We start from the raw sequence: 25,291 nt of genomic DNA, 5'->3' as shown, positions 1-25,291 counted from the left end.
CATACCTGCAAGAAAGTCACCGTCGATTTGAACGGCTCAATTGAGTTTTGAGGTCAGGATGAATTTGTTTTCTTAGCTGAATTAAAAATGATGATGATGTTGTGTTTTCCAGTTTGTTCCTCTGATCGTGGAGGTGTGTTGTAACGTGGTGGAGGAGAGAGGCTTGGAGTACACGGGCATCTACAGAGTTCCGGGAAACAACGCCGCCATCTCCAACATGCAGGAGGAACTCAACACTAAAGGCATCGCTGACATCGACGTCCAAGAAGATGTGAGCGGCGCCACCTTGAATTGCGCTTTTCCACTTCAAGTCTGACTTTTGCCGAATACTCTTTCACTTCTTCACAGAAATGGAGGGATCTCAACGTGATCAGTAGCTTACTCAAATCGTTTTTCCGAAAACTGCCAGAACCCCTGTTCACAAATGGTGAGACTCACAAAGCCTCTGTCAAAAAGTTACACTGTGGGAATTTTCTGTTTAAAACTGCATGAGCTGTAAGACTTTTCTGGGTCTGCTCAACAGAAAAGTATGCTGACTTTATTGATGCCAACAGAACAGAGGACTCTGTTGAGAGACTTAAGGAGCTAAAGAAGCTGGTAAGGAATCTTGGCAGCAATCTGCACACCACGTTTGTCAAATGGGATTGTTCTGAGGAGCACTTGGAACACCGCGACTCTCCTCTTTCCCTCAGATCCACAAACTGCCTGATCACCACTACGAAACCCTCAAATTTCTTTGTGCTCACCTCAAGAGGGTTTCTGACAACTGTGAGAAAAACAAGGTGTGACATATCGAGCGCATATTCCTCACGTCCGCTTTCCCCTCTGAAAGGAATCTCATTTGTCTCAATTACGTGTTTAGATGGAACCTCGAAACCTGGCGATCGTTTTTGGCCCAACGCTGGTCCGAACCTCCGAGGACAACATGACAAACATGGTCAATCACATGCCCGACCAGTGCAAGATAGTCGAGAACCTAATCCAACAATATGATTGGTTCTTCACCGAAGACTGCGATGAAGATCCTGTTGTACGTGCTATTAGTTACCTCATCAACGTGGTTCTCGGCCTCGTGTTTATTTTCGTCTTCCTTCCTGCAGACCGCGGTCGAGCAGGAGAGCACGGTTCAGTCTCAGCCTGTGCCCAACATCGACCACCTGCTCTCCAACATCGGCCGGACGGCAGCGTCGCCGGGCGAAGTCTCAGGTAAGTCGCCGAGATGTTTCTCTCTCGCATCGTGCTCCGTCGCGCACATCAACACGGCAAATATTTGTCCATGCCAGCAAAGTTTGATTCCATTGCTATCCTATTGAAGCGCACATATTTGTAGATTTGGTAAATATTAACTTCATACTTGTTAGTTTTTTGACATGCTTTGGGCTGAGACACTTTTATTATTTGTGGTTTGGCCATTGGGAAAATGTAAGCCTTCTTCTTGTGTTGATTTATTTACGTTTCATTGTTATAGCTCAAATTGTCCAAGTTGTTATTTTTGTTCATTTCTTGGCTTTTACCTTCTTTTCCTCTCACCCGAGCCATTTTTTCCTCCCCCTGTGCTTTAACTGTGTCGAGACGACGACTCCTTTTCTTTCAGTTCTTTTCTTCCCTTCCTCCTCGTCTCACATAGCCAGCATGTTCTCTCCCGGAAAGAGAAATTAAAGTTAACAACAAACGGATGGAAGTTTATTTTATTTTTATTTTTTTAACCCTTCTATGTGTAGTGTGTTGTTTCTCTCCCTTATCCCTTGTCCAGCACTCACACATGACCCCATCTTGACACAGGCCAAGTGGGCGGCGTCTATCACTCGATGATGTCGCTGATGGACTCTGTTTTGTCAGTGGTGGACAGCTGGGACTGTAGGAAGAAGGACGAGTGTTGTGCCCAGTGTAGCTGCCTAGTCTGCAGAAGCCCGCAGCTCTTTTAAATTGGGGGCGAGCGAGAAGGAGGAAAAGAGATGAAAAAGAAAGAAAGAGAAGTCGATGTTTGTCATTTTCCTTGTGGTGTGCACGTCTCACATTCAAAGCAATCCCCCCGCATCCGAGGGGATACAGAGCAATGCTGCCCTCCCTTCTCTCAAAGCCCTTTTGCTGTCTCTTGTTGTTCTCTAAAGCTGATCGCAAGGACAAGTAGCATGGTATGGTCAACCGCAGGTTCTCCGCGGTCATGTGGCATAATCTGTCATGATGTCTGGGGAGGGGCGGGGCCATCGTGGTGGGACTGAGCTGGATCCTTCCAGGCACACATGCAATTCCAAACGCACACATTCACTTCATTTGACTGCAGTTGTGGATGGGACGTCGTTTTGATTTCATTTTGTTTATTGCGTGATCCTTCGTGCTTTTAATTTATCGTCTTTTGTTTTTTGTATTTTATCATTAGATCAGCAATATGCTAATCCTTTCATCACACACACTGATCGAGCAGTCTCTCCACCACAACACTTTGTCTGAACTATAAATAGACAATTGATTACACCCCAACAATATTTTCAGGGGCGCAAGAGCCATTTGAGGAACTTGACTCAAGTTACAAGCAGAAACTGATGGCTCTTCTTGGATGTGATAGACTTACCCGTAGTTCCCTTTTCACCTCTTTGACGGTTCTGGAACTGCTGGGGAGATGACAGTCCCAAGCGAATGAAAGATAATGTAACATAATATGAAATGATGCGGGAGGAAAAAAATGGTCGAGGCACTCTGGCAACTATTAGCAATAATTAGACAGTCACTTTAATCCAGTGCTTCAATTCTTTTATTTTTTGTTTTTTTTTTGTTTTTTTTGTGATGCAACCCAAGAACCGCGATTACTTGTAGATTACAGGGGTGGCGAGATCCGGTCCTCGAGGGCCGCAGTCCTGCTGATTTTGGATATTTCCCTTCTTCAACACAGCTGATTCATGATCAGCTCATCAGCAAGCTCTGCAGAAACCTGATAACGAGCCTGTTAATTGGAATCAGCTGCACTTCGAGTAGGGAAATCTGCAAAACCTGCAGGACACCGGCCCTCGAGGACGGCAGTTTGCCACCCCTGTACATTGTAGAAGTTCTATACAACAACTTGCATTGTTGTAAAGTAGACTGCTGCAGAGGAGCTCATACTTTTGCCGACTCTAAAGTTAGAGCGTGACTGCCACCTACTGTACACTTTATTCTATTATGGCCCCCCCACGCCCGCTCATAGGACTGCTTTAAGCAGATGGGTCACAAATGTTTTTGGAGCTGCAAGATAATTCTTTACTACTGATTAGGACAAAGGGCGACCGGATCAAACACATTATTGGAATAAAAAAAAGAAGAATTATCTTTAATAATAGATTATTATTATTATTATTATTACTATTATATCATCGTCGCTATTTGAAAAACTTTTTTTGGGTGATTTTGTAAATATTTTTATTTTATTTTTAACATTTTTGAATGAAAGTGAATGCAGAAATCGCAAAAATATTAAAACAAAAAATAATTTAAAAAAAGGGGAAGCGGGGGGGGGGGGGGGAATATTTTTTTTCACATAGCAGCGATAATATGCTAGTATTATGTTATTGTTAAGGGAACTAGGAACTAGAAATTGCCATTTTTTCCATTAACTTCCTGCAATTTTAAGGAAAAATGCTATATGGTGATTTACTGTATATAAAAGTATGTCTTTATTTAAAATTATCTGTCTTATTTTTTTGGGGGGGGGGTTGTTCACCTCTTTTTGAATAGCCACAACAGAAGTCTGCTTTTTGTTTTGTTTATGTTGTGTTGAAATGTGGGTGCGTGTTAACGAGAGTAGAGGACGTCGCGTAGCTTGGACGCAGATGTTGACACACACTCACTGATTGTTCAGCTCAGGCCCGTCTCAAGTGTCTTAAGTCAGTGCGAGCGCATCACGCCCTCCCCTCTGTGACGCCTTTTGAACTGGGGGGGCGGGGAGAAAGAAAGCCTCCAGCTGGTTGGTGGCGGGCGGCACGTGATGCTCCGCGACTGACGTCGTTTGTGTCCGTCATGTGTCGTCGCTGCCTCCACCGTTACCCGAGCATGAGCCGCTTGTGACCGTCTTTGTTTGAACAGCCGGCCGGCCGGGGGGGTTCATTCCCCCCCACCTCTCTCTCTCTCTCTCTCGCTTTCTTTCTTTCTTCCTTTTTCTTTCTTGCTTTCTTTTTCTATTTGTCTCTTTTTCTTTCTCTCCTCCTTTTTCTCTTTCATTTTTTCTCTTTCTCGTCGCTCTCGCTTTCTGTCTTTCTTTCCTTCTCTCTTTCTTTTTTTTCTTATTACTTTTATTATTAATTTTATTTTTATTTTCTTTTATTTCTTTTTCTTCCTCTTGCTTTCTACCTTTTTCTTTCTTTCTCTCTTTCTGTCTTAATTTCTGTCTCTCGCTTCCTTTCTTTTTCTTTCTCTCTTTCTGTCTTTCTTTCCTTCTTTCTTTTTTCTCTGTTTCTTTCTCTCTCCCCCTTTCTAGCTTTTTCTGTCTTTTTTTTCTCTCGCTCTCTTTCTCGCTATTGCTCTTTCTTTCTCCCTCTCACTTTCTTTCTTTCTTGGTTTCTTTCTTTCTTTCTTTCTCTTTCTCTCCTTGTCTGTCTCTTTCTACCTTTTTCTTTCTTTCTTTCTCTGCGCTCTTGCTCTTTCTTTCGCTCTTTCTTTCTCTCGCTCTTTCTTTCTTGGTTTCTTTCGTTTGTCTCTCTCTTTCTCCCTCTCTCTCTCCCTCTCTCTCTCTCTCTCTCTCTCTCTACGCTCATCCGTCATTTCAGGCTTGGCTTTCTGCCGCCTCGTCTTCTTGGTGTCCACAAAGCGCTTCTTTAGTGTGGGTTACTTGTGTCAAGCGTGTCATCTTGCTTCCATCCAGCTGCTCTCCGTCAGCTCGTGTCTGTCAGTGATGATATCAGCAAGCCATCAATCTGCTTCTTTTTTTCCCCCTCCTTATCTAATTGACTTATTTTCACAAGGCCGCCGGTGGCGAGCTTACTAACGATTCTCTCCTTGTTGATACAGATTCAACATGTAGTGACTCCTCCAAATCAAAGGTGACGTCCTCTTTTGTTTTCTTCCTTGCAAGTTGTCAATTCCCGCCCCCCGGCTCTGTCACGTGACGGTGTGGTTTGCTGTTTTCCCCCCCGCAGAGCCTGTGGGGGTCCGGGAAGGATCAGTGTAGCAAAGAGATGATGCGCTCCTCCTTCTTCGCCAGCCGCAAGCGCAAGAAGACGAAAGACAAAGCGCAAGCCAGCAGTTCGGATGACGACCTGGACGCGTTTCCCAGGAAGGAGATCCTGGGCGGGAGCCAGCAGCCAACCTGGTCTCCCGAGAGTCGCACTGAGGAAGAGGAGGAGGAGGAAGAGGAAGATGGCACTAGCGAGAAAGAGCAGCTGAGGAACAGCTCTGAGGAACGGCTTGATAAAACCGCCGGCACCGAGGCGTCCCCCGAACTCAAGCCCGCCTCCCCGTACGCGTCGCCATCCGGCCCGCCCTCCAACTTCGACGACACGGTGTCCGACCTCGGCACGATGAACAGCACCAGCTCCCGCGCTTCGGTGCCGGCAGCCCGCCGCCGCGGACAGGACGCGGGCGCCGGCGGGCCCGGCGCGGAAGTGTGCTCCATCACCTCCGACTACTCCACCACCTCGTCCATGACATTCACGACCGGAGGCGAGCCCAACACGCTGAATCCGGAAGTGCGTTCGGTGGCGGAGAGCCGGGGAGGCGGCGACGACGCCGACGACGAGCGCAGCGAGCTCTTCAGCGAGGGCGGGCCCGCCGAGACGGACAGCGAGAGCGACGTTTCCGTCTTCGCGGCGACGACAGAGCGTCAAGAGCCGCGGGAGGCCCTGCGACCGCTGGCCTCGCACCGGCTCATCGACGGAGACACGCTGTCCAGAAAGAAAGCCGCTCGAGCGAAGACGGGCAGCGAGTCCTCGCTGGACGGCGCTTCAAACCGGCTGTCGCAGATTTCCGGCAAAGGTCGCTCCAGCGGCAGCCTCAGCTCCTCGTCCCGCGGCGAGCTGGACAAAGCGGAGCCAGCGTGGAAGCTGAAGATCACGGACCGGCTGAAAGTGCGCCTGCGCGTGTCGGTGGACGACATGTTCGGCGTGGGCAGCCAGCGCCACGCGGAGGGCCGCAGCAAGAAGAAGAACATCCGCCGCCGGCACACCATGGGAGGCCAGCGGGACTTCGCCGAGCTGTCGGTTCTGGGCGACTGGCCGCAGCCGGGCTCGCGCTCGGAGCTGTCGGCCGTGGACCGGCTGAGGCCCAAATGCAGCTCGCAGGACTTCTCCATCGGCGACTGGATCGCGCGCGAGCGCCACCGCACAAGCAACCCCGAGGTCAGCCTGGACCCGGCCGAGCAGCAGGGGGCGGCGATGGGCCTCGGAGCGGCGGCGTCCTCGGAAGCGTCGCGTCGCGCCGCCGAGGCCTCCAACGGCGACGTGCCGCAGGCCAAGAGTCTGAGCTTGTCGGCCACGGCGCATCCGCACAAACTTGCGAGTTCCCAGGTGGTACACTCGCGCTTCTATCAGTACCTGTGAGTCCGCGTGCATGAAAGACGAGTTTTGCCGGTCAAGTGTGTGTGATGTTGTACGCATATTGTTCTGTGAAGTGTGCGTGAGGCAACAGCTGTGGACCTTACCCGGCCTTATCCGGTTCTATTTTTGTAATGATAGCTGATGTGGGGACGGACTTCCTCCCTCGTTACATGAAAATCGGTCACACTGAAGACTGAGGCGGCGACATGAATGAAGGCTTAGTCAGCTGGAGGTAACGGTTAGATTTCTAGTTTTTGCAGATGAGCTATTTTTGTGCAAAGAGAAGTTACCGAATATGTGAACCAGTAACCAAATGAAGAATGTACAAACGTACTCGCAGTAACGCCGACTAAAAGCTTTAGCCGCTCGTCTTGATGCGAAATTGTACATATCCGCTCCGTGTGTACTTGAATCACATTTTGGGTACGACACGCGCAAGGACTGCCGACGCGCTCTTTGCTGTCAAACAGGATTTCCCGAAGGTACAACGATGACCAGAAGACAGTGGACTTGCAGTATGCACATGTTGAATAATACACTTCTTCGTGGTTCTGAAGAGCAGAGAACAAAATGGATTGAAACAAAAAATTGGGAGCAGGAAATGGGTAATGAAATTACAAAAAAAACAACAACAAAAAAACTTCACAATAGGAAGTGCCTGACAATGAAATTTTTCGGGTGCCATATTGTCTTGCTACACAGTACTGTGAATGACTTTTTTTTTTTGTTTTTTTTTAAATTGTTGACTGTCGTTCTACAGGTTCTCTAAGAAAATAATGCCGAGCTTCCATTCCTGAGGCATTCCACTCTGGTCTTAACACATTTTATACTTTGTTTGTTTTGGAATTGTATTTTTAACAACTTGAATTTGAAATGTTCACTGTAAAATAAGTAACTTAAATGTATATACAGACGCCATGTTTTAGCTGCTTTACTTCCTGTTTCCATCGTACGTTGCAGGATTCAGGTCGGTCATCGTGGGATGTTGATGATGATGATGATGATGATCAGTGACGTGCGGTGAGGCATTATTAATATTAGTCAATTTACAACTATCAGCCAGAGTGATAAATTTAGAATTAGAATTTTTTTTTTTTTTTTAATCATAGCACTCTCTTTCCGACTGAGATTACTTTATTGATCCCTGAAAAGACAATCCCCCCAGTTGCAACCCGTCCGAACGGGAAGCCTGGTGGGTCATCTTTCAGCGCTCCAAGTTTCCACACAGATGGCCAAAAAGAATCTTGTTCCAGTGGTTTAAATATAGCTTATTAGCCATTGCAATAAACAGCTACTTACTATGTTGTTCCGAGACCAAAATATTACATTCATATTTGAAACAGATGAATATTTTCACATTTTATTATAATGCAGTTATTTTAAACACCTATTGAGAAGAAAAGAATAGTAATAATAAAATAAATTTAAGTTAACTTTTTACTCTTGGATAATTTGTTCCATACTCTGATCTCACTTTTGGCCAATTTTAAAATATCTCACCTTTTATGTGTGGATTTTATACAATCAGCAAAACAAAATATCCATCCAGTTTTTGTTTTTCTTTTTCTTTTTTTAATAAATGTATAGGTCTGAAGACAAGATGAATCTTTTTTTTTTCACCAAAACATTCTTCCATTTATTATTGGATCGCTGGTGTGCTGCAGCCCATCCCAACTGACTTTAAAGCTGCTCTATGTAGGATTTTACCCCAAAAGTATCTTTACACTAGCTTTTTTATTTGACTATTTATGACTCAAACATCTTCTAATTAGCAGATGAACACCTTATCAGTTCAAAATTGGTACTCCTGCAAGCTTCTGGCAAATAGTTTTCAGACTGGATTCGGGTTTGAATTTCCCGCCCTCTGTCTGAGGATGACATCATGCGTGTGCTCGAGTTAGCTCATTGTCTCAGTCGTGAAGCACGAGCATTTTTGCTATTATGGATTCTACATTTGCTCAGAAGAGATCAAAATATAGCAAGCCTCAGACGCCCACAGTTACTCCTCAAAAAGCTTTAAAACAAAAGGAAACATGACAAATTCCACAAAAAGATTGAAACTTGATAGTGACCGAACGGGCAAGACCGAGCGTAAACTTCAGTTTCGCATCTGAGCGGTGGAGAGAGAGATGAGATCTAACTTTAGCTTGAAAAGCGATGCACAAATGTAAGAAGTGATATTAGCATTTCGAAAAAAAAATGCGCTGTGTTCAGTTATCAGTTACCTCAAGCTTGCCCACATTTCGGTCGCAACCGAAGGTGAAAGCGAAGCTAGCGGCGACATTTTAGCATGAACGGAAGGCCAAGATGAAATTGAAAAGTGTGATGTTGTGAAGAAAAGACATCCCATTCCGTGGAGTTCCATTCAAATGAAACGTCGCCTTATTGTCTTGTGGTGATGGTGATAGCCTATTGTAGCTATGCTATGCTAACGGGTTCACGCAGGATGAACATGAAGAAGGAAGTGTGCAGTTTCATTTCAAGTGTTAAATACTATAGCCTGACTATGGAAGATCAGAATTCATATTGTTCAGCCTGTAAACATATTGGAGATGTGAAATGAGACCAGACACTTCCCAATAGACTCTTCAGATTTAGTACAGTAAGAGAATGTGCTGTTGAGCTGTGCTACTTCTGCTTTTTGTGACCTATTGCGCAATCTAAGGTGAGGCTGGCTACTTGCTGCCGCACTTCCTGCCCCAAACATTCATGTGCTGAAACAGGAAATATGCAAATTCAGGAATTTTAATGATAAACTCATGGCCAAGCTTGAAATAGAAAAAGTTAATTCAAATAAAGCACAAACCAGAGAATTGTAGCCCCCTGACCGCACGTCCCTGATTAATGATGACCGTATGTGGACAGTTTTGGTACGGCGTTCAAGGGAGCGCAAAACTCGATGTGGACCGTACAAACGCTGCATTCCTCCTGACTGGGAGTGCACAGACTCCGGAAACACTGGAAATAAATTGTGTCAATGGCAATGACGTGTATGTGTTGTTTATATTGAGCAATGTTTATGATTGTGTTATGGGGCGGTGGCCTCATCCATCCACCTCAGTGGCACATCCAGTAAAGTTTCAAACTTGGGTTAAGGTTTCAAAGTAGAGTTAGGGTTTCAAGTTGGGGGTTAGGGTTTCACAGTGTTGTAAATGAACATTTCTAAGGGTTGAAAACGAGGGATACGGTTTCAAAGGTAAGTTTAAAATTAGGTTTAGGGTTTCAAATTTATGGCTTCAAATTAGGGTTTCAAACTAGGCTTAGGTTTTTAAATTGGGGTTTTAAACGAATTATTGTTTCAAATTAGATTTTTAAACTATGGTTAGGGTTTCAAATTAGGGCTTTAAACTATGTTATGTTAAAAACTGACATTTATAAACCAAATTAGGGGTTTAAACAAGGGTAGCTGTTTCAAACTGACTTTATTATGGGGTTAGTTTTTTTAAATTACGCTTTTCATTGTAGTTAGGGTCTCACAATATGGCTTCGAACTAGGGTTAGGTTTTCAAATTAGGGCTTTCAAAATGGAATTTCAAACTATGATCGGGGTTTGCAATTAGGCTTTTAGACTGGTGGGGTTAGAAAAATACTTTTAAACTTTTTTTTTTTTTCCCCCAAATTGGGTTTTTGAATTCAGGTTAGGGTTTCAATGTTAAATTTTTAAAGTAGGGTTTCCAACTGGTGAGGGTTTCAAAATGAGGGAGTTTGTGTGAGTGGTAAATAAAAAAACGATTAAATAGTCTCCTTTGAGTATTAGAGCTTAGCATTCAAGTCTTTATTAAATTATAAATTAACGGGTAAATTCTGTTAACCAGCCTACAACGCCTTGATAAGTCAGTGTTTCTGAATTCCGGGGTCTTTGAAGGCACCTCACGTCTGATTTGCGTGCGAGCGTGATTAGAGGACAATGAGGAAGCGAGTTGTTTTTTGTTTGTTTTTGTTTTGTATTTTGTTTGTTTTCTTTATTCGTTCAACTTCAAGTGTATAGTACAGAATAACATGGTACATTGTTAAACGTGGTAAGCGAGCTGGTAAAAGGCATGGACCAGTGGCATGTAAGTCCGTCGTAAAAGGTTTATTGTTGTTGCTGTTAAAGTTACGTATGATGTCCTTGATTACGACCGACAGTAAACTGACGAGCAGTAGCAAATAAACCTTGTAAATTGAGCTGCATCTCTTGCAGGACTTTTGCTTTGTCTTTTTGTTTGTAATGCTACAAACGTCCACTAGAGTGCGATGGTTTTCCGGACCAAAAGTTGGCTCCACCATAGAGGATGGCAAAATTAGGGAAGATGACAGTCCAAAAGGTCAGATTTAAACTACGGTAGGATTTCCAATGTAGGTTTCAAAGTAGTTGGGTTTCAAACCAGGGTCACACTTTATATCGGCGGCTATAAAAATCCGCGTTAAAACATTCTGAAACACTGTCAAAATGTATGACCTCAGTTTTCAAAGTGTTTTAAAATAAATTTTCAAATTAGGATTAATGATTCAAAGCAGAGTTTAAAACTAGGGTTGGTGTTTCAAACCAGGGTCTCAATTTATAAAAATGGCTATAAAATTTTTGTTTAAAAAAATGTAACCTTCAAAATGCGTGACCTGTTTTCCAAAGGAAGGTTTCAAATTATGGTTAGGGTTTCAAAAGGGGTTTTAAACTAGGGTTGTGGTTTCAAGGTAGGGTTTTAAACTCGGATAAGGGCTTCAAAGTATGGGTTCAGAGCAGGAGTAGGGTTTCAAAGCAGCATCAAAATTTTTAATTGCTGCTATAAAATAACTGGTTAAAAACAATTCACCTGTCAAAGCGCAGTTTTTAAATTACGGCTTCAATTTCAAGCTATTTTTATTTATTTATTTATTTTTAACTAGGGCTAGCAGTTCCAAAGTAGGGTTTTATGCTATGGCTCGCGTTTCAAATTAGGGTTAGGGAGTTACAGTAGGGTTTTAAACTAGGGTTTCAAAGTAAGGTCTCAGTGTAGAGGTAGGGTTTCAAATGAGGGTCACAATTTATAAAAAAGTAGCTATAAAATTATAGGTTGAAACATTCAACATTCGAGTGATTTGATCAGGGTTTCAAAATTAGAGTTTTAAATTAGGGTTAGGTTTCACCATAGGATTTCAGAGTAGGAGTAGGGTTTCAAACCAGGGTCATAATTTATAAGAATGGCTATGAAATTCTGGGTAAAAAAAAAAAAATCAACTGTCAAAATGTGTGACCTTGGTTTTCGGAGTATGGTCAGGGGTTACAAAGAAAAAAAATGAATCCGCCAAAAAGGTTCGGTTCAAAATGCTTTATGTACAAGTTGCACATATAACAAAGACTCAAACAATGTCTTATTTTATACACTTTGTACATCAGCTGACAAACCACTGACACTAAATAATTTGAATGGTAGAGAGAGAGAGAGTTTTAGCCATTTAGCACACACAAAATAATTCACAACATAATGAGACTTCAACATGGAGATAAGCTACTGTTGCAAATGGACATTTATAACCCAGTAGAACATCTTCCACACACATATGTTGTGTCAAGATCGAACGATTTGTCTATAAAATATGTTTTTCTTGCTCACAAACCGGAAAAAAAAAAAAAGCCAAATTCCTTCACTTCCATTGTCAAGTGGGCTTCTAAAACATTGAACGTTCGCCCACTTTTAAGGCACGGTGACTAAAGAACAACAACCCAAAAAAGTGCACGCTACGGAATAAATTTTGTACACATTTGATGGACTACAACTTTGTGCCTTTGATTTGTCAAATAGCCGCAGCCACGCAAAAGTACAAAGGAGTATTAGGGTCAGCCTGAAAACAAAAATAATAAATTACGAGCGCTTATCCTCATTAGGGTTATCTAAGTTAGTAGTTGGTTCAACTAAGCTAATTGCAGTACATAGTCATAATGTGATAAGGGGTGAAAAATGTGTCGATTAAAATATGTATAGTTTAACGATTGAAAGAATTTTATACAAATGAAGTTGCCATTTTATGGCTCAAAAAGTCAAAATTTAGAAATAATGTCACCCCCTTCAAAACAATGCAACTCTGGTAAAATCAATTCTGTAAATTCTCAAAAATGTACAACTTTATTCTCGAAAATCTAAACTTAAAAACAAAACAAAAAAACAACTTTACTTACATAACAAGATTTAAACTTTAATTGCGCAGTGTAATTATTATTTTTCCTTTCAGTTTCTCCTTAATATTCCTGTGTACAAAAGACACACAGCACTAATAGGGCGGAAAACACCAAACAGAGAGTACGACCGTACTTGTGATCACAACAACCAGGAACTCATTGGCGAGGTCGTCAGAAACTGGCAGTTCAGGCGCCATGTAGATAGGGGGCGATATTTTGTGCTGAAAAGTGCTGGTTACCTGCAGGCGTCGCTTCAGTCCTTGCTCCATCCAACACCAAATCATGGAAAGCACAAAAAGTGCTCGGTCCTGTCTTATAGAATATTAGCCTGCTTTTAATTTCTAATCAAACTCATCGACCACAAATTAGATACACCTGTGCCTGTCTCATGGCAGCAAAATTGCGAATTCATAAAGATAATAATGCTCAGTTTTGATTGATATGGGTAAAAGGTACAGGTATCGGTTTAAAAAATATTTTTGACAATAATATGTCCTATGCAACCTCACTAGTCAAAAAATGTTGTTGTGTTTAATATTGCATTAGTGGAATATGAGTTGAGCAGCAAAATCCAGCTGTTTTTATCCATCTCAGGGGGCGGGCAGACATTTTGCCACTTTCTGTCGACTGATGATGACATCACAGTTGCTCAGGGCTCAGGCAACTGTGACTGGCCTTTGCCTGAGCAACTGTGATGTCATCTTCAGTCGACAGCAAGTGGCAAAATGGCTGCCCCGGAAGATAGATAAAAACAGTTGGATCTTTCTTCATAACTCAATATTAATCAGGATGTCATGTTTAGATTCGTGAGGTTACATCTAACATATTGTCAAGAAATGTATTAGCTCATCACTCTTGACTCATTGAAAAATTTTCAGCAGTGAAAAGCCTGAATTTGATAACTTCATTATTTTTCATGTACAATTAATACCTTTTTAAAAAGTAATTTTTCTACTTGCTGTCGACTGATGATGACATCACCTGTGCGAAGGAAGTAGGAAACGGCCAATCATGGCTCACCTGTTTTCTGGGTTTGGTCATTACCCACTTCCTCAGCACATGTGATGTCATCATCAGTCGACAGCAAGTAGAACAATTATTTTTTAAAGGTACTACTTGTACATGAAAAATAATGAAGTTACCACATTAATTATAGACAAAATATTAACTTTTTACTGCTGAAAATGAGTCAAGTATCCCTTTAAGGTTGACTTCCACTTTATAGGGTATACACAGTGATACCTTGACTTATAAACAAGCACATAAACATTGTTGCCACAGTTACCTTGAAAAAGTAACTTAGTTAATGATTATTTGACTAAGTGACTAAGTTAGATTATGTCTCTTTATTTACATTCAACAGATGCCGACAACCGCGCTGCATAAAAAATAAATTGACAGCCAGTTTTGTCAATACTTAATTGGAAGTGCATGGAGTTTTAACATTTTGAAATTTGTAATTAAAATAATGAAAACCTGTTTTTAATGAAAATAAGTAATTATTTTTAATTATTTGTTTTTTTAAGAGACTTTTTGTTGCTTGGCGGTAAATAGTTTTCTGTATTGAGTGCAGGGATGTGAGTCAGGGTAGGCAAGTGAGGCAGTGCCGCCCCATGCATGTGAAGAGTTAAAAATAAATAAATAAATAAATAAAAAAAATTAAATTAAAAAAAAACTTGCGATTACATTAAATTATGTTCCATTTTAAGTCGATGGTATGTGATTTACAGTATTTTTTTTCCAATCCAATAATTTTCAATTAATTCCATCAATTAAAAATACATGCACAGGAAGTGAAGAGAAACATCGCACGTTGCACCAACCATTCAGCTAGTTTTGTTTAAAAAACAAACAAAAAAAAACAGACCCATGAGTAGGGATGTAACGATAAGGGCAATATCGTGATATTAAAACTGCCACAATATCGTCGTCATCATGTTCACAATATTTAAAAGGAACACGTCTGTTAAAAAAAAGTCAGGTTGATTTCCATTTGTGCTGTTCTAGCACCCTCTAGTGGCTAGTTTATTAGTGCAATTTAATTTTCATTAGGGATGTTTTGGCCTTCTATGTTTAAAAGCAACGCTAATTGTCAGATGAAGGGGAACCAAATTTGCTTGTGAAGCGATCAATGTGTGCTTGCATTAGCAAGTAAGTGCCTCAATATTGTTATTAAAGATTGTAGGTGGTTTATATGCATTGCTGTTATGTACAAAAGCACAATATTGTGCTTTTTTTTTTTTTAGTATGAGCTTTTTAAATTTTTTTACAATATTGTGATGTTTTTAAAATATTGCCAACCCCCCCCCACAATATCGGGATAATTATCGTATCGTGACCTACAAATCGTGATATCGCATCGTGATGTTTGGATATGTTACATCCCTACCCATGAGGGAAACCTTATCCGTGATAAGTTGTTTGTCACCCTGAGGAAAATATTAGGAACATCTTTCAGTACGATGCAACCACGAAAATAAACACACGAGTCATCAAAACTGAGCATTAGAATCGGTGTAAAAATAATACACGTTTTGTTATGGAGTGCATTATATTGCACCGAATAATTTTCCCACTGTGTGCATTTTCTGGCTTGTAGGTTGTCAATATTCCCACAGATTTTTCCATTTGTCTTCACCAGAGGTTCCAAATTTTTTGAAAGGTGCAGGGAGATCCGTTCGTTCAACTTTCCCTCAGCGGGGAGGTTGGAAAGCTGTTGTTGCCCCCGTCGCAACGTGCGGGTTGGCCACTTCAGACTCGGGTCGCGTTGCATATTGTGCTGTGATAACTGGCCGGGCGGGGGGGGGTCGGGCTGGGGGCGTGGCTCGTTGATCAGGTTTAGCTGTCGTCCTCGTCCGCTTCCTGCTCCTCGTCCTTCGCCACTTCGGGTAGCCGGAAGCATTCCCCGAAAAAGTTGACCAGCGAGCGGCTCAGGTGCTTCCGTGTGTCTTCGCTGTGCAGGAAGTGACCCTCGTCTGGATAGATCTGATCAGGGGAACAACTTGATCATTTGAGGATATTTGCCGGCGATGGAGAGCAGAGAATCAGCATAAACCGAAACCCGTTGGGTGAACCAAAACGAATTGATATCAATTTTATATTTTGAAAAAAGATGAGAATGAAGACAGTCCATTTGTAAGCTCATCATCGCACGCGTACGTCTCACCTGAAGAGTGTAATTGGCCTTCTTGCTGATTAAATGGTTGATAAACTTGGCCGTGTGCTGAAAGTGAACTTTTTCTACAGACAGAGAGAATTATGATTTAAAAAAAAAAAAGAAGATCTGATAGTCTTTTGTGGGGCAGTGAAAAGCGTCATTCGATACCGTCTGCGGTGGGGTGGATGATCAAGTACTGCTTCTGCACCAGATGACCTGCTCTGTGAGCTAAATTGGACATCTGGGAGGACAAAAAAAAATGCTAACAGTCATAAAGATACTCTTAAACGATGAGTGGATTGGAAAACAAATGAGACATTAAAATGTTACCGTATATACTCTGGAATCCGTCTTTGAGCCCAGGTATCGTTCGGAAAATGCCGACACTGCGGTTCAGAAAAGGGAAAAAAAGTATTCAAAATATTCCAAAAATGTCATGTACAATTCTTACTGTACGGCCACATGACAGATTTCGTGTTCAAGCAGATGCTAAACTTGACATAAGACCTCATTGGATGCTTTTAATTGAGTGACTCACAGGCAGATTCACTGGCTTCTAATTGTTTACATTTATTTGTACTGAAATTATTGGGATTACTTGCAAAAAGAATTTAAAAATAGTATTTTTTTTTTATTTGCTAAACCTGTATATCTTCACGTGCTTGTGTGTGTGTTTTACAACATATTTGTTGAAATGTTATATTTATAGTAAAAATGGCATGATGGATTTTTATATATAAACCAAATAAATTAATCTGGTTAATCATCAACATCCAACCAACCTGGGATGTTAATCTGTTAAACAAATCCAATTTGCCTCAATTTACATTATTTTAATTGAATTACTTTAACAGTTGCGTTCGAATGGAAGCAAACTGCATTCACTTGGAAAAAAAAAAAAACAACCCTCCTATTTATAACCAATATTTTGGGGATTTGTTTTTAATTTTTCAAATTATTTTTTTCTGTTTCATGGAATTTTTTTCTGGATTACTTTTTTTTCTTTCTAGTTTTACAAATCTTTTTTTATGACAGCAAAAAACATAAAAACAACATAAAAACATAAACATAAAAAAACCCCAAAACAAACAAAAAAAAAAACAGAAAAAAAATATTTCCAAAAACGGGGAAAAAAATCCATAAAACAGATAAAAAGAAAAACTACGTTTTTTCAGAATTTTTTTTATGACAGTAAAAAACATAAAAAAACAACAAAAAAATATTTCCAAAATCTGAGAAAATCCATAAAACAGATAAAAAGAAAAACAAAGTTCCCAAAAAGGTGAATGCAATATGCTTCCATAAGTTTGTATGTAATAATACATTTCCTGAGTTGTATTTTTGATTAAATAACTACTATATATATACATTTATATATAATATAATCTCTTAATGTTTTTAGTAATGAATTCATAAATACACCTGTAGACTTCCAAGGAAGTTAATGTGATGGCTTCACTATTCAATAAAGAACCGGTGTGTCAAATTTGATTTTAGTAGCAATGAAGTTCCTATCAAATGTGTTTCACATTGTCTGGCACAGACAATCCGATAATCTCAATGAGTCTCGCACGGTTATGCAAATCAAATTGAGTTTTACCATAAAGCTCGAAATCGATGATGGGCGAGACTGCAGTTCCACATTTAAGCTGAGTGAAGTCATCTGAGCTCAGCAGCAGTGTGGCTAAATATCCTCCATAAGCCTGCACAACAACATCACGACTGTCGTTAGATTGACTTTTCCACTGAGAGCGACTTGCAGAATGGCATAAAACGTTGACCTTTCCATACACCCCCATGCGAGACTTGTCGATGTACGGCTCTTTGGATATGAACCTGGGAACGACAGCATACATCAACATATGATAGTTTATATTCCAAAAAAATACAAATAAAAATCCTTCCCAAAGTGTGACCTGAGCGCCTCCAGCTGGTCCCTCTCCTCCAGCTTGCCCAACCTGCGGTGCACTTTGTGGAGGAGGTTGGTCCCCTGGAAGCCGCTGCCGTGGCCGTCGAAGCGGATGACGACGGTGCCGAAGCTGCTCACCAGGATGGTGGCCCAGTCCACCTGGAACTGCTCCGTCACCATCTGGCCGCCGGGCGTGCCGTCGCTTGGTTTGGGAGAAGGCAAAAGTTGAGCTCAACGATCCACCTTTTGCTTTGGTGATATTCTTTCTCAATGCTAATTCCAAAAGTGGCAGCAGCCTCAACTAGAAGAAAACGAGGATTAGACTTTACGCTGATCGGATTGGCTGGATCAGATCGGGAGACATTTTGCGTTTTTCGTGATCGGTTATAATGTCATAATTTGCAGATTGATCAATGACGTCACATTACAGGAAACAGTCATGTTCACTACAGGGACGTTCTATGCTGCTATCATTGACAAGCCAATATTTCTCAACATACAGTATATGCAGTCGTCTGTTTTTTGTTTTTGTTTTTTTTAAAACAATATTTAAAATAATTTGGGTGGGGGTGGTGTCGGGAAACCCAACTCCCATTTTTCATGAATTGAATGTTTATCACGGTTTACAAATAATTTTTTAGGATTCAATTAATATTTTCTTCCCCAATGCATTTGAATGGGGGTCAATTATATGCAATTTTTGGCATATAATATATAATTTGCAAATATCGGGGCTTGAGCATACAATAAATAAACACGTTTAAATCAAAGTATGGGGTATATGCTAAGGAATAGGTGGGACTGTTTTTGCTCATCAGTTTGTTTCCGGTTCGGTTTGCAACGTGTGGTCTGCATCAAAAATACTTGTGGTTCCGATTTTGTGGCCCTCGGTTGCGCGTTTGTAACCCGGACCAGAAATAAATTGATGTGCAAAATCACGTCCCGCCTCTTCCGTGGCATATACCCCATTAGTCCACCTTCCCATCGGATTGGTTATCGTTTTTTAAAAAACCCTTTCTGATCGGCTTAAAAATATAATACTACTATATAAAATAAAATACCGGTACAATTAATATTAAGATTAGAAAGTTTCTTATTTTTTGAGGAAAAAAAAAAAAGTGTTAATATGGTAATAAATGAATATTTCTTTCGAAAAAAGTTATGTTATAAGAACAAAGTCATTTGAAATACAGTATGACATAAAAGTCAATTTAACTTTAATGAGGAAAGCGAATAAAAAAAATAGCTTTTTAATATTGGGCCTTTTGATCTAGAAAATACGGAGCCTCTAAAGTGACATGGGAAAAAAATAAAAAATAAATATGCTTCTTGTCCAGACGAGAAAGTTTCTCGTCCGGACAAAATCCATCCATCCATTTTCTTGACCGCTTATTCCTCACAAGGGTCGCGGGGGGTGCTGGAGCCTATCTCAGCTGGCTCTGGGCAGTAGGCGGGGGACACCCTGGACTGGTTGTCAGCCAATCACAGGGCACACAGAGACGAACAACCAAGCACACCAAGGGACAATTCGGAGCGCCCAATTAACCTGCCATGCATGTCTTTGGAATGTGGGAGGAGACCGGAGTACCCGGAGAAGACCCACGCGGGCACAGGGAGAACATGCAAACTCCACCCAGGAAGGTCCGAGCCTGGACTCGAACCGGAGTCCTCTCCGGACAAAATAAGAAACATATTTATTTATTTTTTCCCCATGTCACTTTAGGGGCTCTGTAAGAAAAGTCTTCTTAAAAAAATAAAATATATACAGTCTAAAAAAAGAAAAAAAAAAAAGAAGACCTTTTGTTCTTGTAAAAAACAATATTTCTGAAAAATGCAATTATTCTTGAAAAAAAAAACCATATTGCTGTACAAATGAGTTTTTTTGTGCTATTGGCTGCCAGTTGCCATATGCATTTTTTTTTTAAATTGATATGATAATTTATTAAAAATTAATTTGTGGACCCCCTGTGATATTGGCTCACAAACCCCAAGTTTGAGAACCCTTAATCTAACATATTTTCTTCCCCATCAAATGTTACAAATTGTTACATGTGTCCAAGGCTTAAACATTGAAAAACATACGGACTGTTGCCCTCATCTGATCTCGGAGACCTCCACTCCCAAACTGGTGGAAGATAACGCGAGCACATTTGTGTCTAGTACTTACACCAGCAGCAGTAAGGGGTAATGTGCTGTGTCGACAAATCCAGCTGGCTTCAGAATCTGCATGGTGAGGGCTGCAGCACACACACAATTTATTTATTTATTTTTTGAAGCTCATTCAGTACAGCAGATGTCAATTCCACACAAACGCCTACTGTAGTCGTCTATGGTGATGGTCTCGTACGCCACTCGGGGCATCTGCATGTTGTTGAATGTGGCGTTGACTCGCTCGTTTGTCTCCACGTCCAGCACCTCTGCACGCAAACACGCACGTTAAGTTTGTGCAAATATAAAAAGGCTCAGACAGGAAACTTACTCTGTTTGTCTTCTGTTCTGTAGATGGCCACACTAGGAATGTCAGGCCCTATGAAGAAGGGTTCAAAAACAAAAGGCTGGGCTTGAGTAATGGAGTGACTGAGGTCATGTACAATACACACTTAATGGTCTAAAAAAAATTGTTAGCAATTAGTTAGTATGAATTTGACAATATATTTTATTGTCGCCGTTAGTATTATTATTTTTTGGATATTTGAAAAACAATGGAAAAACACAATACATTTTTGTTTTCCAACAACTGCACCACACAGATCTTATTTTTATTTATATAGTACCAATAAAGTCATATTACATAATTTTTTGTACACTGTAATAATGCTAAACTGTTACATAATATCCATCCATCCATTTTCTTGACCGCTTATTCCTCACAAGGGTCGTGGGGAGTGCTGGAGCCTATCTCAGCTGGCTTTGGGCAGTAGGCGGGGGACACCCTGGACTGGTTGCCAGCCAATCGCAGGGCACACGGAGACGAACAACCATCCACACTCACAACCACACCAAGGGACAATTCAGAGCGCCCAATTATTAAATATTGAAACAAAATGTTAAAATAATTGATTTTAAACAATACATGGATTATTATTATTTTTTATAATTGACTATATTAGTTTATTGGGGGATATAGAGACCGGGCCAGCCCACAAATGATGAAAATATGCGTAGGATGTCCATTGAGATGCAGTTTATTTCTTCAAACCACAAAAATGATTAAAAAAACTCTGTAAAACATTCAATATACGGTTTCCATGAAAATCAGGGGGTAGGGTGAGAAAAACCTGAAAAAATGAACTAAAAGCTACACATTGTTCCTTCCCGACATAAGAAGATCGCAGAGGGGATGAGATGTATCCCTTCTACATGCTTCCTCGACACCAATTACTACTTTCCTATTAGCTAGGTCTTTGTCAGCATCTTTCAGAGGAGGCATTACAGAAAGAGCACAAAATCATAAATATGTGGGGATAAGTTCCCCCTTAGAAAAACAACGTAAATATGTGAATTTGTGAGTAGCTAACTAAGAATGGGGTTTTTACTGTAGATGTGATAAAACAAAAAGAAGATGATGCAGCTTCAGTCACCTTTACAGTTGAGCAGGAAGTAGCGCATGTTGTGACTGAATGACACGTCCATATAGCCGCAGTTGAACTGGCAGGACAGGCAGCAGCGGTTGAATGGAGGAATCGTGTCTGTGCTGTAAAATGACGTTGTACACACGTGGCTTAACGCGACTTGTATGCTACACTTGTCCATACAATAATGGCACTAGCATAGCATAGCATGGCATAGCATGGCATGGCATAGCATAGAAAAACAAAGCATGGGATAGCATAGCATAGCATGGCATAGCATACCACAGCAAAACATAACATAGCATTACATGAAATAGCATAGCATGGCATGAGCTAGCATAGCATAGCACAGCAAAACATAACAGCATAGCATAGCACAGCAAAACAAAGCATGAGATAGCATAGCACAGCAAAACATAAAATAGCATAGCTAGCATAACATAGCAAAACAAAGCATGAGATAGCACAACATAGCATAGCATAGCATGGCATAGCATAGCAAAACATAACATAACATAGCATAGAATAGTATAGCATAGCATGGCATAGCATAGCATAGCACAGCACAGCAAAACATAACATAGCATAGCATAGCACAACAAAACATAGCATAGCATAGCAGAGCAAAACAAAACATGAGATAGCATAGCATGGCATAGCAAAACATAGCATAGCATAGCATAGCAAAACATAACATAACAAAACATAGCCTAGCATAGCATAGCATAGCATAGCAAAACAAAACATTAATTAGCAAAACATAACATAGCATACACATAACATAGCATAGCATAACTAAACATAACAGCATAGCATCTACCTGTACAAGTGCCTCCGTTTGGGGTCATCCTCTGTGCTTAGGAAGTATCTGGGGTGGGGGGGTGGGGTGTGGTGGGATGGGGGGTGGGGGGTGGGGGGGAAGAGGAAAAGACAAATTGAGCGCCGATAAGCCCAACATTGCAAACGTTAGTAATCCACCAGACTGACATGAGGTTCTTCTGGTGATTGTAGGCCAGGATGTTGGTGACGTCCCAGTCTCCTGAGGTCAGCGACTGAAGGATGTCTGTGCTCGTGTTAGGCTAAGACGGAACAAAACATCAACACCGAAGCTCAGAGGAGGAACATCCAATCATGTGAAAACATACCATGGAGGTGGACATAGAAATGTGGAAGAACTTTCCCCGCCCGCCCTGCGGAATCGCCCGTGTGAAGAAGAACTTGTGTCTGTCGTGTGAAAAAAGCGGCGCTTCATTCTGTAGAGAGGGAAAAAAATTGCGTGTGTTTACAGTGCGTACATTTTTTTATTTTTTTTTGCGCAACGTGTACTGCAAAAACACATGGATGTTTCACACCTACCTGTCTGTGCAACCAGCTTGTGCTTTCATCTTCATGTTTCTAAAAGACACATTAGAATATGAAACATGTCAGGTGTAAGATATTGGCCAACAAACAAAACAAACATAGTATTTATATTTATAATAATTTTCTGGAGGTCTACATTTCACATTGACCCCAAGAATAGTTAAATATAACATGTAATAACAGACTTTTGACCACATGGGGGCAGAAATCAGTCATTTTAAAATGACATTTTAAGGTCAAGCCTATGCCATTCTAAATATCTAATTTTCCAGACCGTTTATTCCTTTTAAATATGTTCATGGCATTTGTTGGTGCAAATCCTGAGCATTGCCTTAATAATCCTGAACATTGCCTTAATTTATTTTTGGATGTAATTTCTTCTTCTTCTTTTTTTTTTGTTTTGTTTTAATGATTGTCAATTTTGCATGCATCTTAACTTTTTTAGGGCTCATACAATACAATGGGGGTTGCATTTCATTAGATGTTTTTTCTTCCACATATTCTAGAAGTGCATTCCACAAAAGGAAATACTGTATTTATGTTACTATTAGGATACTCTATTGATAGACACTACGGAACTGTTCTGACTTAAAAACAGTATATGAAACTTTGTCTTAAACAAGGACCTACTATACAGAAATTTTAATTTGTTTTAAAATATTATGAAAAATAATTATGGTTTATTTAAACTCCAGATTTAATTAATTAATTAATTAGATTTTATGATTTATCAATTTACTGTAATGTACTGGACACATAAATAGAAAGATGTAATGGCAACTTTGGTCCTGATTAATTGAGATCCTAGGGACTTATAAGGCAAAAAAAAAAAAAAAAAAAACAGGGACAGCAGTGACATTGAGGAATATGAACGAACGAGGCAGTATTAAAAGCGATTATCCCACATCCTACAAGAAACATCAACTGCCACACATTCCATTTTGCAAAAAAAAAAAAAAGCTTCACCTTGATGCAGACACCTGTGGTGGCCTCACACAGTGTCAATATGGAGTTGTTCTGGGCTCTGTTCAGCCAGTTGACAGCCAGTTTGGTGCTGGTGGCCCATTTGACCACGGTGATGTAATATTCCCTCCTGGAAAAGAAAACAAAGAGCACGCAAGGATGCCGCCGGGCTTACGTACGTAAGCGTATTCATGACGCCTTCAGTCGGGCTCTCACCCGATTCGGGGGTCATCGGGTTTCTTCATGACCACGGTGTGCAGAGGACCGTTGAGGCTCACCACTGACAGGTGCACCACAGGATTTTCCTCTCCAGCCTGCAGACGCCAAAAGGAAAGCAGATACGTCCGTTTGGGTTTCAGGTGCGGCACCAAAATCCAGGCGTGCCAATTCCTGGTTTCTCGGCCCCACCAATTAATCAGCCGCCGAATATAATCAGCCGATTAATGGCCTTCAAACATCGGCCAAAACAATTATTTTCCCCTTAAAACGTTAGAGGGAAATCAAAGTTTCTGACGCTGAGAAAGTACCCTAAATGCACCATTTTGCTTGCATAGTATTAGCAACTAGCAAGTGTGTAGCGTATGTTATTCTGTTGTTCCTAAGCGTTCTTTAAGCTGTTTAATGACACCGCAGTTGTGGTTAACTGTAAAACTAAATACACAACGTTAAGAATTACATCCACTGTATATTTAAATTCAAAACATGCTGAGTTTTTTTTAAAACATCGCTAGCCTAGTGCGAACAGAAAGTTAGAAAATGCAAACAGGAAGTTAGCGTCGATTTCGGGAGTGTTTTTCCTTCAAATAACGAATATCCACACACAAATTTTGTGGGGACACATACCCACAGATGAGATAACACGACTCAAAAGCACAAATTCTTCCCATCTGTCAAAAAAATATTTATTTTCATAGCACTCAATCGCAACTTTCTTCTGCACTTGAAGTTTGTACGCCATGGATGCACGGCACCATACTGCCCCCAGGAGGCCAAAACACAACGGAACATTCGGTGTTTGTTCTTACTGTTTTTTCAGTTGCTATTATTTTAGTTTATTCTTATTGTTTTTATTTTGTCATTGTCCTTTCAAGTTATATTATAAAGTTGATATTTCAAGGATACAAAGACTTTTTCTCAAAATTCAAGGATACAAACATCGAAGGATTTTTTTGTTTTTGTTTTGTCTTAAAACACATGTCACGAAATACAATCCCCGAGGTTAGCCCAGTAAGTCCCAAGACTTACTACACAAATCCGTGAACAGTGAAATGCTGAAATCAGAGGATTTGGGAAAACTTTAAAAAAAAAAAAAAGAAAAAAAAAGCCTCCAAAGATAAAGATAAAGATAAAAATATATAAACGAAAAGGTGATTGCTTTACAGCAGTCGTAAAAGAGTAAGAATGGTTTCATTATTGACACATACATCTATACAATAACTTTGTATACTTCATGAAATTGTTTGATATGGATTTGTCATTCAAAGCAGAGAACTTTAAAAATTTGTGCGTAAGTGGTACCTATTGAAAAGGAATTGGGGAAGGCATTAATTCTAAGCATGATATACATATTTAAATAATCGGCAGATTAATCTGTAATCAGTATTTTTTTTTCTGCCAATAATTGGTATCGGCATCGGCCTAAAAAAAATGCATATCGGTCGGGCCCTACTGGTTTCACTGAAAACCAACATC

The 25,291-nt window shown here is 40.6% G+C and overlaps 2 protein-coding genes across 10 annotated transcripts in view; one reads left to right on the top strand and one right to left on the bottom strand.

Annotated features, from left to right (window-relative positions):
* Positions 1 to 9,484, top strand: part of arhgap21b (Rho GTPase activating protein 21b) — a 38,738-nt gene extending 29,254 nt beyond the window's left edge. For all 6 annotated transcript variants that reach the window (XM_077520650.1, XM_077520660.1, XM_077520667.1 and 3 more), the window contains 8 exons: positions 113 to 271; positions 349 to 427; positions 524 to 597; positions 693 to 782; positions 863 to 1,030; positions 1,101 to 1,206; positions 4,978 to 5,009; positions 5,106 to 9,484. In XM_077520650.1, the coding sequence (XP_077376776.1) occupies positions 113 to 271; positions 349 to 427; positions 524 to 597; positions 693 to 782; positions 863 to 1,030; positions 1,101 to 1,206; positions 4,978 to 5,009; positions 5,106 to 6,503 (2,106 nt within the window). In that variant the 3' untranslated portion in view covers positions 6,504 to 9,484. The remainder of the gene's footprint in view (positions 1 to 112; positions 272 to 348; positions 428 to 523; positions 598 to 692; positions 783 to 862; positions 1,031 to 1,100; positions 1,207 to 4,977; positions 5,010 to 5,105) is intronic.
* Positions 9,485 to 13,351: 3,867 nt separating this feature from the next.
* dpp6b (dipeptidyl-peptidase 6b) overlaps positions 13,352 to 25,291 on the bottom strand; it is a 130,355-nt gene continuing 118,415 nt past the window's right edge. For all 4 annotated transcript variants that reach the window (XM_077520617.1, XM_077520627.1, XM_077520600.1 and 1 more), the window contains exons 10-26: positions 23,816 to 23,913; positions 23,603 to 23,729; positions 22,631 to 22,669; positions 22,420 to 22,527; positions 22,262 to 22,353; positions 22,095 to 22,142; positions 21,284 to 21,396; positions 20,182 to 20,229; positions 20,021 to 20,119; positions 19,870 to 19,939; positions 17,710 to 17,904; positions 17,575 to 17,629; positions 17,394 to 17,496; positions 16,124 to 16,179; positions 15,962 to 16,034; positions 15,803 to 15,876; positions 13,352 to 15,621 (exon numbers count right to left, since the gene is read on the bottom strand). In XM_077520617.1, coding sequence (XP_077376743.1) covers positions 15,475 to 15,621; positions 15,803 to 15,876; positions 15,962 to 16,034; positions 16,124 to 16,179; positions 17,394 to 17,496; positions 17,575 to 17,629; positions 17,710 to 17,904; positions 19,870 to 19,939; positions 20,021 to 20,119; positions 20,182 to 20,229; positions 21,284 to 21,396; positions 22,095 to 22,142; positions 22,262 to 22,353; positions 22,420 to 22,527; positions 22,631 to 22,669; positions 23,603 to 23,729; positions 23,816 to 23,913 — 1,545 coding nt within the window. In that variant the 3' untranslated portion in view covers positions 13,352 to 15,474. The remainder of the gene's footprint in view (positions 15,622 to 15,802; positions 15,877 to 15,961; positions 16,035 to 16,123; positions 16,180 to 17,393; positions 17,497 to 17,574; positions 17,630 to 17,709; positions 17,905 to 19,869; positions 19,940 to 20,020; positions 20,120 to 20,181; positions 20,230 to 21,283; positions 21,397 to 22,094; positions 22,143 to 22,261; positions 22,354 to 22,419; positions 22,528 to 22,630; positions 22,670 to 23,602; positions 23,730 to 23,815; positions 23,914 to 25,291) is intronic.

This window comes from Festucalex cinctus, chromosome 1 (assembly GCF_051991245.1).
Source record: "Festucalex cinctus isolate MCC-2025b chromosome 1, RoL_Fcin_1.0, whole genome shotgun sequence".
NCBI classification, from domain to species: domain Eukaryota; kingdom Metazoa; phylum Chordata; class Actinopteri; order Syngnathiformes; family Syngnathidae; genus Festucalex; species Festucalex cinctus.
The sequence above is the reverse complement of the archived record's forward strand: the minus strand, read 5'-3'. Positions and strand labels throughout refer to the sequence as shown.